This window comes from Anastrepha obliqua, chromosome 4, assembly GCF_027943255.1.
Source record: "Anastrepha obliqua isolate idAnaObli1 chromosome 4, idAnaObli1_1.0, whole genome shotgun sequence".
NCBI lineage: Eukaryota > Metazoa > Arthropoda > Insecta > Diptera > Tephritidae > Anastrepha > Anastrepha obliqua.
The window spans coordinates 3678435-3693541 of record NC_072895.1 but is presented as its reverse complement, the minus strand read 5'-3'; the positions used below and the strand labels follow the sequence as shown (position 1 = coordinate 3693541).

The window sequence follows — 15107 nt, the reverse complement described above, 5'->3', positions numbered from 1 at the left end:
TTTTTTTAAATAATTTCGTTAAAAAAATTGCATGCATACCTTTCTAAATGCCACATTTTTTTTTTAATTTTTTTTTTAAATAAATCTTTTTTTTTTAATGTAATCGAAAAAAAGTGTGTAATAAATTTTACGCATTTGCTTATTATTTCAAAAATAAGAAAATAGTAAAAATTTAATTGGTTTAATGTCGAGAAATGTGTTGTGTTTTCAATTTTTGTGTGGGCAAAACTCGGTGTGGTGTCTATAGAGTCGGTGCTCTAAAATCCCTTATTACAAACCTTTAAAATCTCAATTGTACTAAAAATAGTTAGCAATAACATTTGCTCCTTCGCATTCCATTAACATTCTCTGTTAACATTCTCTGGTTACAGAGCAGACCCTCTGGTTGCAAATGTTTAATCAAATCTTAGCATACTTTCAGGCAGTACATCCTAATAAACACATGCACGCAACACACTAATGCACCTATATATAAAATGCATATACACATGTATACACAAAACTAATTTTTCTAGCCGCTGGTATTAAAGCCATTTGCCATAAAATTTACTCGTATGCTCATAAATTTACCCCAGACATTCCTGCAGACATTCCTTCATATTAAGATGAGCACTCATTTCCTTATTCAATCTAAGTACCATCCAACAACTTTTTGGCTTAAAATTGAGTCCGTGTACGAGTTATATAGCAGTAGATTGGCGTCAACAAATTGGAAGTGGACTTTATTTATAAAAATTATTTATTTATTCATTAATATCTATTTTGCCCCCTTCAAAGTTAACCCCACGAGATAGTATGCACTTGTGCCAACATTTTTCCAACCTTCGAAGTACTTCAAAAAATTAATTTTTTTTATCTTGTTCAGCTCCTCCTTCGATGCCGTCTTTCTCTTGTCAATCGTAGCGTGGCGTGGCCCTTTCATGGGCCTCTTCAGTTTCGGGAACAAGAAAAAGTCACAGGATGCCAGGTCTGGGGGATACGGTGGCTGTGACATCATTAGTGTGTTGTTTTTGGCCAAAAAGTGGCGCACAAGCAATGATGTGTGAGCAGGGGCGTTATGGTGATGCAGGAGCCAATTTTTGTTCTTTCACAAATCCGGGCGTTTCTGGCGGATTGCTTCTGGAGTAAATTTGGGTAGTCGCGGACAGAGTCCAACATCTCATTAGCAATGTTCATGCGATGCTGCTTTTGGTCGAAGTTGAGCAGTTTTGGTACGAATTTTGCGTTGCACTGATAAACGTTGCTTTGGTCCAAAGTAGCTTCGCCGTATGACACAGTCAACATTCGTAATGCATCCGCGCACTCAATTTCGTTTTTCACACAAAATTTGATACAGATTCTTTGATCCATCTTTTTGAATAGGTAAAAATCGAAGACGAGCCGAAACACGTGCAAGCAAAGCAGCTGCCAACAATTAACTGAACATTCAAAATGGCCGAACTCGTGAGAGACATGAGTACCAACATATCAACAAAAAAAAAAATTGAAATTCGAATATACGTAACCTGCGAAAATTCAAAATTCGCGATATTTTTTGAGCACACCTCGTATTTTTTCTTGTTGCTATTTTGTTTGTTTACATTCCGATTGAAATATTGACATTCAAATCACCAATCGCAAAACACATGCAAGTTTGGTGTTTGTACTACTACTATCACCTTGTATGGATTCGTTTTTATAGTTTTAACCCGCTTCCGATCAGCTGATTGTTTTTACGATATGCGTTGTCAGGGCGGAAATTTGTCCGGGGGCATATTATTGCTGTTGAGGAGCGACCGCCATTAGATAAAGTTTTTTCTATCCATTAAATAATTTTTTAATTTTATAAATTAGCAGAGTAAGCGAATGCGTTTTTAGAATTTAATTTATTTTCATCTCTATGCAAGAGGGAACCCTGCTATCAAAATATTAAAGAATAGTAAGAAGTATATTATCTATTTTTTCTTTCTTTTATTTTATTCTCATCTCGCCAGTACAAAATAAGGTTTTCCTTTTCGTAGCAAGTAATTGTATCATTAAGTATTAAACAAATTTTATACTTCTATGACTACCTTTTCAACTACTTTTAAAAATATCGCGTCAGAATAAGTTAAGTATATTTGTAGAATGTACCGCAAATTCAACTATTTCAAGTACATATAATTAGATTTTGTGCTCATATTTATTCATACAAAAATGCATGCACAGATATACAAACTTGCAATTCATGCTATCCATTAGAAACTTTACTAAAAACTGTATCAGTTCAGGCATTACTACAACAAATGTCTCGTAATGCTGTGTACGTGGGTTTTTTCTTTTTTAGCATTTCTAATGCATTCGTTAAGTTTCGTCGATACGCCGAATTCGTTCGTAGATACAATCATGCTCTAGCTGGGCTTGGTGGACTAACAGTTATCGCCTTGCGTTTCGATACGAAGAATACGACACTGTAAATAAATATATTGTGAAATATATTAGTACAGGCACACATTTATCATAAGGATGGACTTACAAAACAAGAACAAAACTAATGAAATAAAGCACCGCGCTGATAATATTAAACATGCCCGGATAATAGGAGAGCGTGGCATCATAAACGGAGGTGTAAAGTGGTGACGCACCCAATGGAGTGATTGTGGAGAGGGAAGTGCTTACTGAGAAAACCTTCCCAGTTTCATTTGTAGGTGTAACAAAGGCGAGAATTGTCAGCAACATCGGAGTAATGATGCCAGACATGAAGCCAAGCGCTGTACCCAGGTACATTTGCCAGAACTGTTGCGCGGCAGCGCGCACTGTGCTCTCGAAAACGGCAGAGAGCAGCGTGAGCATAGCCATGGTAACGAAGGAGAATTGCAAATACTAAATTTCGGAAAATAATAAACAATTATTAGATAAAATAATTTCGTTAAAAAAATTGCGTTGCATACCTTTCTAAATGCCACAATTGCAATAATGCCACCAACGATTTGAATGGCGTCGCTGATAGAATTGTAATCACTGTACTGACTGACTGTCGCATTGAATTTGGCGCGTACGAACAAGTAGAAGACATTACTTTCGCCAGCTGTAATATATGTACATATGTTAACGGTTAAAAATACGACTGCATATATGTATACATATGTATTTTCTGTGTAATATGAAAATGTAGGCTTCTTTGAGACAAAAATCTCAAACTGATCATCAAAATTTCGCATACAATGAAAGGTCGGAATTATTGCATAACCTCATGAGATGTTACACACCTTTTTCAACAATTACACACAAATTACTAATAAAGCCGAGAAGCATATTTACCCGTTGTGAAATTGGTAATAACCAGCGCAATCATAGTAAGCCAGATGAAAGTGCGCATGTGGTTGGCCCGTTTGGCAGCGCAGGTGCGCACTAACTCAACAACATGGCTAAGGCTGAAGAACTGACATAGTTTATGCTGCAAGTATTTAGAGACGATTAGAAATGGTTCAAATTCCGCAAGCATGTCAACTTACTCCCAGTGAGGTGTGCTCGACCTTCAGACTCTCCTCGTTCACAAAGTAAACATAGAGCGTAGCTACCAGCAACGCCAATGCCGACACCGCAAATACGACTTGCATGCTAGTTTTCGCGAAGAGCGCACTGCCAGCCAGTGTGCCGATAACAGAGCCAGCACCATCAGCGGCGTCATTCAAAACCATTCTATGTAGGAAAATTAAGGAAAATTTAGTGATTAGTAAGTAAGAATGTAGAAATTCTTTTCTTAGGTTTTTTGTTTAGTGAAGCCACTCACTTTAGAGCTTTCAATTGTGGTGGTGCCACGTCAGCTATATAACAGTAACATACAATCGAGAAAGCGCAGGTTGATCCAGTCACCGCAGCTGGGATTTGAGCAATAACATACAGCCAAGGATTCGTGGGAGAGTTCGCGGATACCATAGCCAAAATGAAACCGATAAAGTAGCCCACGCACATACCTAAGAAATAAGTGGGAATATAAATATATAATTTACCAGCTGTTTGGTCAAGTATTTACATACCGATTAGTGAAATTATCAGCACCGGTCGACGGCCAAAACGATCAGACCAAGCGCCAATAAAGAGCGCCAATATGGCAGGGATGATGCTGGAGATCAACGAATTGGCTAATATTATGCGCGAAACGTAGGGTTGCACTTGCTTTTCGATTTGCTGTAAAAATTAACAGAAATTAAATATTATACTCGTATATTAGGCCGGGTCGATTTGTGGGGAGGCAAAAAAAAATCGCCCATTGCTTTGTGAAAATCATATTCTAGAGATCAAAATAAGAAACTTGCCGAATGAACCATACCTCTAAAACGAATTCTGATGTTGGGTCGAACTTTTTAGTTTCTTTTCTCATGTAAAGGCCCAAAATGGTGATATTTTGAAATGATTGTATGGGGAACCCCCCCGGGGAGTTCCAGGGGGTGTGCCACTGGCATGGGTGAATCGGCTGTCCAAAGTTAGTGGGGGTCGGTCATACATTTGGACTCGATTGGAGCACTCTAAATGGGTCAAAGTGGGATTTTTCGTTCGTTTCCCCCAAATTGGGGGACATCAGAATTCGTTTTAGAGGTATGGTTCCTTCGGCAAAGTTTCTTATTTTGATCCCTAGAATACGATTTTCACAGAGCAATGAGCGATTTTTAAATCGACCCGCCCTATCGTATATGTATGCAGATAATTGGTGCATGAAATACTTCGTCGTGCTTTGGAATGGGCCGACTCGAGAAGGGGGTAATTAAATATAAGGAGGGGCAGACTACAATGTTATCAATATTTGCAGTAACATATGCGAAATTTCTCATCAATTACTATTAAAAACAGTGCATAAATACGACCTTGATCAAAAAGTTCCCGAAACAACTGCCAGGAGGCGCTCTAAATTAAACTCATTTAGTTTAGATTGGGTTATACTGGCTGGTCGAGGCCACGCAGAGAACATGTTGGTCCATAGCAATACCTGATCAACTAATTCGAGGCAGCCACATATGGGATTAACATTCCTACTAACATTTTATCGCCATTGCTTGATAGTTGTAAAAGTTACGCCGTCTTGAGTAAATCTAATTCTGCACGTGTTTTCGATTTTGACAGTTTTAAAAATGGATTTGATTTTGAATTTGCAACAATGAGTTTGTATTAAATTTTGCGTTAAAAATGGACTCAATGGTGCGAAAAACTTAAAAATGTTGGGAAACTGTTTCTGTAATGAAAGAAACCAGCCGTTTACGAGTGGCATGAGCGCTTCAGAAGAAATCATGAGTCTATCGAGGAAGACGAATATAATGGCAGTCCATCAACACCGAAAACTGATGAAAACATCAATAAAGTGAAAGAAAAGTTGATCAACAACCGCAAATTAACCATCAGAGAGCTTGCAGAGGACTTGAACATTGCTTATGAATTGAGTTTGCGCTGTGTTGTTAAATTTCATGCTAAATGCAAAAAAGGGGCCGCGTTGATATCGCTAAATATATGATGTCCAAGACTGAATCCGACCTAATATTCATTACTGCGCATCATTACTGGAGACGAGACATGAGTTTATAAGTACGAAACTCAATTTAGACACCAAACGAGTGTGTGGAGGCCCCCAAAGGAACCAAGACCAAAAAACCACGTCATTTTCTGTCATAAAAGAAACCGATGCTCACGATTTCTATGGATTATAACGGCATTGTATACTCTGAAATTTTGTCAGAAGTCAGACAGTTAATAAGGACTACTATTTAAGCGTTATGAGACGTCTAGGTAAGCAATACGCCAAAAAAGAAAGGATTTGTGGGAAAACAATTCGTGGATTGTGCACCAAATAACCCACCGACGCAAAGTGCCATCATTATCCGTGAATTTTTTACCAAGAACGAAATGAATACCATCCAACAGCCATCGAATTCACCTGATATGGCTTCTTGCGATTTTTTCTGTTTGATCGAATCAAAAACATACTAGAGAGAACGCCTTTTAACAGCCAAAAGGAAGTAATAGAAAAATCGAAGACAGCTCTAGTAGAGTTCCAGAAATCTTTCGCGTGCTGGATCAAACGCTGGCGTTGCAGTTAATGGGAAGTACTCTGAGGGCGATAATATCACTTTTGAGAAATAAACTTGTGTTTGAATTTTCTGAATATATTCTGTGAACTTTTTGATCAAGGTGGTATATGCATTAATATGAATATATGTATGTTCATGCCACTAAAGATAAGTATGGGACATGTGTTAATCGCTTAATAGCCCTTCAATATTCCAAAGGCGATTCCCTACAGTAATAACAACATTAAATAAAAAAAAAAAAATAAAATAAAGATAAAATTAAATAAATACAGGGCCCGCCATCTATCGTTACGGATTTGAACTAGGTATTGTATAATATTATTTGAAGAATGGCAACACTTAATAGTCATCTGATTTGACAGAAAATTAGTTTTATTCTTCAGCTGAACGAAAATGGTTGTGTATACGCTCAAAGAACGCCGGGAAATATTGCGACATTACTTAGAAAATCATGATAATGTTGCAGAATGTGTACGAAATTTACGTACGGCAATGGGAAGAAGAAAAGCACCGAATGAAGCGTATGTGCGTTACTTTGCGAAAAAAGTAAGAGAAACTGCGTTGCTTATTGACAAACAAGCGATTTGACGCCGTTCGATTATTATCTTTGAGGTGCCATCAAAGACCTGTGTTATGCCAACAAACCAGCAACAATTAATGCACTGAAGACCAACATACGCGATGTCATAGCTGAAATACAGCCGCATACAATCGAAAATGTGTTGAAAAATTGGATCGATCGTATGGGATGGTGCATGGCTAGCCAAGGCAGCCATATGAACGAAATTGTGTTCCATCATTAACCGGAAGGATTGTACTTCAAAATAAAAAAAAACAGTTTGGAAAAATATTGAGTAGTTTCTTTTTTATAGCATTTTTAATTCCGTAAAGTTATATGGCGGACCCTATACAAACAAATTTAATGCAAAATTAGTAGTGGGATAAATAATAATGAACAATTTTTTTTATTAATAACAACAAATAATTTCGCCACCACCACTTTACGGTTCGTTTTGTGCACTTACCGAATTTGTAGTTGCATTCGTAATGCCCAACATTGGCTGACATTCTGCTTCGGCATATCCAAATATAACCTTACAAGATTGATAAAGCAATTGATTGGTGAAGACCACCGCTGGAGGTAGAAAAAACGAATACATTATTTCCGTTTACTGTTTGACAGCTGCACAATCTTAAATAATTCAAAAAGCAAACATACGTACATGCTAAAGATTGCGCGAAATAGATTAGAAATATTGGTGGTTCTAATATAAAATGTCGTCTGAGCGGATTCAACTGCTGTGTTGCACTACTTCCTGCATCCGAATTGGCCACAATGGCCTGGCTGCTATTCACTTCTTCCACCTCTACGTGCTGGTATGGATCGAGTGCGGGATCGCTAACTGAATTTGGTGCATAGTCAGGGTAGCGTGGCTCGTTGCCGCTATTTTGTGCAATGTAAACATTATTTTCGAACTCGTTTCTACCCATATTTCGTTCGTTTATTTATCGCCTTTCACTTAGTCGCAACAGGTGCTACTTATGTATGGATGAGTATACGAGTATGTATGTGTATGTATGTATGCGAGTGTCGTTTTGATTTTGTTTTGTTTTTGTGTTTGTATCACCCGATTACCATTTAATTATTATGTTTTATTTATATATGCAATTTAATATTTTGGTTCTTGTTTGCCGACTCGAGCGCCACAATAAAAAGATGGAAAACACAACCGACTATCATAAAAATCAATGTCCAACTGGTATTGATAACAACACCCGCACCACTTATATCGAATTACTTTATGGTCAGCGTAAAAGCGCACTTTCTGAAGGTGATTCCCTTACGCAAATATTCGATAAGAAATTTATAGCGCCAATGCGAAAGAATAGCTAATGCCAGGGGAAGTAAAATTTCAATCAGTTGGGCGGGTAAGGATTTTAGGGAATGTATAACAAAAGTTGGTACTTTTAGAAAATTTAAGAAGAAAATCATATAAAATTTTGCACTGAAAATAATATATGACTATTTATATACTTATATGTGACCTGGTCTACGAAAAGCTACCTTACGTGCGAAAACAAGTTTTCGAGAAAACAGCAGTTAAAGTTTAAACTTCTAAAAACCCTTGTAACTTTTTTAAATATTAATATTTTTCAATCCGGTCTGGCTTATTTTCTTCAGCATAGATCACAGTATCAATAAAATCACAGAAGGAGTGAAAAACATTTTTTTATATATAAATAAATAAGAAAAAGTTAATGCAAATCGCAGAAATCGTTTTAAAAAATAAGTTAGCTTTTGTACCGACATCTATGCCAAAAAAAACTTATAAGAGCCGGTGACAAAAATTTTTTGAAAACAGACTTCAGTATCGCATTCATTACACCTCAGACTGTCCAGGAATGGTTCAGTTTTTAATTTGCACAAATTATTGTCTTCGTTATTCTAATTTGTATCATGACAAAAAAATCAGTCTTTTTCGTATTTGTACTTTTCTTTTTTTTTACTTTTAACAAACTTTTAAACAAATTATGACTTTCTGGTTTTCACCATTTTAAAGAGCCCTTCACACACTATTCGAATCAATAAAAAAGAGAAAAACAATTTTTTGACACGTAAGTTACCTTTTCATAGACCAGGTGCAAAGGACCGAAGCTTCGATTTCGTTAATTGCATTTTTCAAGATGAGGGACAGTTTAGACCTCTGCATTCGATCCTAGTACTGGCCAGTTAGTCTGAAAGCTATGTCATCTTGAATGTGGCATACTGGCTAATTGAGAAAAAGTGGCGCGGTAGCAGTATTGGTAGTGACAGTCAAGCTGCACTGAAAGCCCTTGCTAACCCACGCTGCTCTTCGAAGTTAGTCGCTGAATGTAAGACAAAACTGAACTGTGGTGCAAAACACATTGCCTGGACATTGTGGTATTACAGGGAACGAGTTTGCTGATAAACTGGTTAATGGAGACTCTGCAAGGGAGTACTGGTGGGTGTAATCACAGGGCACAACGCCTGTGATCAGCATATGGCTGCTATGGGGGTCGTCGACAGCCCGATATAAAGTCCATACTCTTCCTCTTCCGGATCTCTTAAGATTCATCAATGAATCCAAGAGATTTGTGGAAGAGTGACCTCAAACTAATTTATCCGTCTTACCACCCACTTTTTATCTTTCCTATCTCTACTCTTTCTACTGAAATCTATCCGGGTGAAGTACAATGGTCTCCTGACTGAATGCTTGGACTTGTTCAACCACCACAAATCTAATCTAATCTAATCTAATCTAGTCTCAAAGCAGGCTATTACATCAGGAGTTCCTCTGCGCAGCTGTTAAGGTTATTCTGCCTTTTCTTGTTCACTAGAGCCACGCTTGCGAAATTAAATGCATTAATGCACCACGAACAGGTGAGGTTAGTATTTGAATGAAGAGGTTATACGCACATCACATCCGGTACACCCCACTGAAAATAATACGACTTTTGGGGTGATCTAAGACTTTAGACAGTCCAGAAACGATCTAAATCCGAGTCGTTCATAAAATGAGGTGTCAGGATGCACTACTACGAACCCAGCTAAACTAGTCACATAAATACGTGAAATAAAGAAATGGAGCCATTTGCTTTCTCTAATAAAGTCTTAGTATTCGTACTTGTGTACCGACGTAAGTGATTTTTTATATTTGTATTTTACTTTTTAAAAGGTGCGCTAGCAGATTTTTTAGTTGAGTATTAAATGTCCAGTATCAAATGTCCTCCGTGTTAATGAGGTGTACCGCGTACGGCGGAACAGCGAGTTGTATGACCTATATAGGGACATGGATATACTTAAGCGTATAAAAATACAGCAGTTACGTTGGCTTGGCCATGTCACGCGTATGAAAAAAGACGCTCCAGCAAGGCGAATCTACGACACGGTACCTCAAGAAGGAAGACCAAGTGCTGCAAGACCTGTCAGTACTCGATATTTCTAACTGGCACCAGTGGGCGCAGAACAGATCCAGCTAGCACGCTATTTTGGATTCGGTCAAGACCGACACACGGTTTTGGCGCCACATAAGTAAGTATTAAATATCCAAAATGATAATGTTTGCTGAAAGTTTTTTACCTTCTGTTAAGGGGACAGATACCTGTAAACGGCCATATTTTCCCTGATTTTCATTAAAATTATTTAAAATGAAGAATTCAATATATATTTTTTTTTTAATTGGCATACTGTTTATTTATACATTAAAATAATATAATATCCAGGAAGGTCGTAGCGGGGCTTCTCAATGGGCGGGTATTGTAGCATCGGCGTCATTGACCTGAATACAAAAAATCAAAAATTGTTTTGTTTATTAATGTCATAATTTCTATATGAATTTAAATGAAATGGAAAAAACAAAAATTCGCGGAATAAAATGCTTGAAAAAAAAATGAATTTTGGGACGAATTTTCCTACTGTTTTTCCTTCGAAAAAATTTTTTTTTTGAAAATTTTCGAAAACTTGAAACACATAGATTCAGGGAAATCGGTAAATAACTTTTAGAGTTATCGAAAAATATAGTTTTGAGAAAAACGCGTCTAAAGTTTGAATACAACGTAACTATACCTCTCCCAGCGCTCGAACGCAAAGAATAGAGTCGTCTCGGTTGACGATCTATAATATAAGAAATATATGACATATTCTTAAAGGATTATATGATATTAACATTTTATGAAAAAAAAAGAAAAATTTTTTTTCGAAATTTTACAGGTATCTGTCAACTTACTTATACTGTTGAATCTATCAATATGTACAAGAAATTTTATATAAATATTGTTTAATTTCCTAGCCCAATAGGTTGGTGCATGCCTACTATTCCGAAGTGTGTTAGTTTGAATCTTTGTGCATGCAACAGCAAAATGATAGAAACAATTTTTTCTAATAGCGGTTGCCCCTCGGCAGGCAATGGAAAACCTCTGAGCGTATTTCTGCGATGAAAAAGTTCCTCATAAAAACCATTTGCCGTTCGGGGTCGGCCCTCCATTTGTGGAAAAACATCAAAGCACACCTCACACGTTTTTTATTTAAATTATTATATAAAATTTTATTTTTTAATACATACAGTATCTAGTTTTTGCCTTAAGAAATAACAACAATAAATAGAAATATTGCTTAGTTCCTCTTAACTGCCGAATTGAAAAAAAAAAAAATATTACTGGCAAGCGGAAACCAGCTTCGACCACTTTTTCTTGATTAAAAAAAAAAATAAAAAAATAATTAAATAATTGGCGCGTACACTTCTGTTAGGTGTTTGGCCGAGCTCCTCCTCCTATTTGTGGTGTGCGTCTTGGTGTTGTTCCACAAATGGAGGGACTTACAGTTTCAAGCCGACTCCGAACGGCAGATATTTTTATGAGGAGCTTTTTCATGGCAGAAATACACTCGGAGGTTTGCCATTGCCTGCCGAGGGGCGACCGCTATTAGAAAAATGTTTTTATTAATTTTGCTTTCACCGAGATTCGAACTAACGACCTCTCTGTGAATTGCGAATGGTAATCACGCACCAACCCATTCGGCTACGGCGGCCGCTTTTTCTTGATTATTTATGTAAATACCCAATAAAGAAGATCTCTTTCTAAAATAAGCAAAATTTGTCTACGAAAAATGATCTTCTTCAGTTGACTCCAGGCTTAAGGATTAATATTTATAAGTCTTTTATAGGAAAACAATATATGTACATGTATTAAAAAAATATATACTTTAGATAAGGTCACTAAAAAATCATCTTAAAAATGCCTAAAAAGACTCAGACAGTACATCAATAACTTGAGATTCAAAACAGCAAAGCAGACTCTGAGCGCAAACAACAACAGTGAATGGTTTCTTTGTTGCCTTGACTTTTTCGGCATTCAATTCCAAAAGTTATTACTGCAGTTTTGATTAAATATTAGACAATTTTTCATCTTTTTATATACATACATGTATAACTAAATATAACAAATAAATTATGTTCATATTTAATAATAAAGAAATATTAATCGTTCAAAGTATGTACATAGGTACATATATTTGTGCAACTATATACAAATCATGCGAAAAAAATAATTAGGTGATGATGCTTTAGTTGAATGTATTCTGATTTTTATAGAAACATTAATTTTTTATTGCGATTAATTCTTTTGCTACGAATATGAATGATTAATATTATAGGTTAAGCCCCAGTAATTTGGCATTTTGAGGGTAAGAACCGCTAACTTATTTTGTTAAAAGTGTACTTATATATGCACATATATGGTATGCACATGCAAAGGTATGACTAATTAGTAATAACGAAAATGGTTACCAAATGCTTTCTTCGCAACATGAATATAATTCCATCTGAACCTTTGTGTTCAGATTGCATGTTGCGTGTCAATTTAAAATATAACGGCCATTTCAGATATTCGCAACGTGTTTAAATGTGGCAAATATGAGTCATTTTCTCCATCACATGCAGTATATAAATATGTATGTATGTGTGTAAATATATATAAAACGCGCACGGAGTGTGAAACGATAATAAAATAACAGTTTCTGTTATCGTAGTGAATTTGTTCAATTTCGCCAGTACAGTCACGCCTGATGCTGTCTAGTTATCTCTTTCTTGCACACTGACTTAAGTTTGGGTACTTTTCGTAAATATCTATTTGGTTTTTTTTTGAGTTGTTATTTTTTGCTTGGAATTTTTGTTATCTTCTGCTTTTGCTCATGATGGATTTTATTCGTTGTTTGTTGCTATTCAATTTAAATGGTTTGTTTAATTGACTGTTTGGTTTAAGTTGCTAATTGGCGGTCATTTTCATCATATATACAAAAAATCATGGAATTATTAAAAATTGATTTCTTATTAATAGAAAAGTTTCATCAACAAGGTATGGAGGCCAAATACCGAACCTTATTCGCAATCATTGTACAAAATTACAAGTAATAACATTCTTGGTGTGTGAGAGTTTTACACCCATTTCCAAATATGAAGATCATTGTTTGGAAGTTTAAGTCGGAAGTTCTCCCTCTCGGATTATTATCTATAAGAACTTAAGAAATGACAGCTGACTTTCCAATAAGCTACACTGGCTGGTGTTTCTGTGGTTCGCACCATACGAAGCATGCTGCTACAGAGATATAGCTGACCGATTTAACCTTTCGCAGGGTAGTACTTCACTACCACTTGCGTAGTACTTCAGAGAGACACCAAATTTAATGGCCTATATAACAGAAGAAATGCGAATCAAGCAAATTTTTCAATGTATCATACATATATCCCTAAGCAATTGGTAAAGAAATATGCATATGTGTATGTTCAATTTTAATACTTTAATTTTTTATGAAATATTATTTAGTTTAGGTTCCGCTTGCTTTTTCTGTTCTGTGTTTTCTTCTTTTTTCATATTTTCCTCAGCATTTTATAAAATTGTGCATCGGAACTCTTTTTCCCATCAATATAGTGCCGTTCAAGTCCAGTGCCGTACTCCTTCATCTGGAATTTGAAGATGCAAATGAAATCATTTCTTTTAAATACCCGCGGATGAAATAAAGATAAGTATAAGAAAGGAGTATTTAAATTTACAAGTTACCTGGGGTAGCTGGTGTTAATTCTATGCCATCTACTAAATCGCTGATATCATTCAAAGTTTCATTATCAAAGACAACCTCTGAGTCAATTGACCTTTTTGCTTTAAAAATTTCGCCCAGCTTACAGTTTATTAAAAAGAGAAAAAGATTAAAAACTGTTTTTTCATGCAACCAAAGCATTTTTAAAACTCACAGTTGATATGGGTAAATTAGCTTGGCTCAATCCGTTTTTGAATTAGTTTTTAGAAAGTGAAGTTTGACCTCTAAGTGTATTTACTTTCATGTACTTAGTTATAGATAAGAGCAACATTATACATTATTTTATTATTATTTATTTTATTAATAATTTTTGAACGGAAAAAGTCGTTTTGCTCCTTCACATTATTCATAATGGGTTTAATACGCATGGATTGGTATGTCTCTTGACTCTTCGTGACCAATTTTTTCATGTGACCCTCAAACTGGATAATTACCTTAGACACATTAGTAGTTTTGTGTTAAAAAACTGAAGAATTTTGTAAACAAATCATTTGTTGTTTAAGTGCTTGCAAGAAAAAAATTTGTATTGTGCTCATTTTTGTTGGTCTATGTCACAACTTTTAATAAATGCGCCTTGGCTCAAACCTTTTTACCCGATACTACTCTTGTGAGAAAAAACTCTCATTTCGATGGAACGTATCTATACAGGCAATCACAATTCTTCCAGATACGGCGGAGACTTGTTGCTTCTAGCACCATTTTGAACTTTAACCGATTTGAATTGAGTTATTTTTCACCACTATTTTGCAATGGGGTGAACAATTGCTGCTCTTTTTGTTTCATATTGATAATTCTGCGGTTTCAGTTCTTCTTTTGCTCTATACATTCTATATATAATTGGCGCGTACACCCTTTTTGGGTGTTTGGCCGAGCTCCTCCTCTTATTTGTGGTGTGCGTCTTGATATTGTTTCACAAATAGAGGGACCCACAGTTTCAAGCCGACTCCGTAAGGCAGATATTTTTATGAGGAGCTTTCTCATGGCAGAAATACACTCGGAGGTTTGCTATTGCCTGCCAAGGGGCGACCGACTTTTAAATATATTTGATAAATGGGAATAAACAAAACCAACAACCTAAATTAAGAAACAGCTGTTCATCACACGTAATAGATTTGAGAGTTAAGTAATTGTAAAAGAATGCGATGACACGTGTTCCCGCTATTCATCATTGAAATAGAGGGAAAAATGTATGCCAATCGTGCTGCCATTTAAGGGAAATTAAAAGCATATGGAGCAGTGGATTTGTGAAATCTCTTAAGCCTATTCATAACGAAGTCTTTTGTCGTAGTAGACAAAAATATTGATGAAGTAATATAATAAAATAAGTTTAAGTACAATAAAGTAAAGCTAAAAAATAAGTGAAAAAATTATATATACATATGTGGATAGCTTCATAGTTATAAAACTACAGGGTTCGCATATTGCGAAATTGTTTTTACATGTAACTCTTTTTAATA

General features: G+C 35.9%; 1 protein-coding gene and 1 long non-coding RNA gene across 2 annotated transcripts in view; both read right to left on the bottom strand.

The window, feature by feature from the left end:
- Positions 1-7543, bottom strand: part of LOC129246373 (uncharacterized) — a 32687-nt gene extending 25144 nt beyond the window's left edge. Inside the window, exons 1-9 of the mRNA XM_054885139.1 lie at positions 7262-7543; positions 7064-7173; positions 3999-4149; positions 3752-3935; positions 3474-3660; positions 3280-3415; positions 2910-3046; positions 2495-2841; positions 2369-2429 (exon numbers count right to left, since the gene is read on the bottom strand). Of these exons, the coding sequence (XP_054741114.1) occupies positions 2369-2429; positions 2495-2841; positions 2910-3046; positions 3280-3415; positions 3474-3660; positions 3752-3935; positions 3999-4149; positions 7064-7173; positions 7262-7529 (1581 nt within the window). The 5' untranslated portion in view covers positions 7530-7543. The remainder of the gene's footprint in view (positions 1-2368; positions 2430-2494; positions 2842-2909; positions 3047-3279; positions 3416-3473; positions 3661-3751; positions 3936-3998; positions 4150-7063; positions 7174-7261) is intronic.
- Positions 7544-13293: 5750 nt separating this feature from the next.
- Positions 13294-14473, bottom strand: LOC129244457 (uncharacterized). The gene is made up of 3 exons (XR_008582369.1): positions 13805-14473; positions 13614-13731; positions 13294-13516 (listed from the first exon to the last, which is right to left on the bottom strand). It is a non-coding gene; the product is annotated as an uncharacterized LOC129244457 (long non-coding RNA).
- Between the last annotated feature and the right edge of the window lie 634 nt (positions 14474-15107).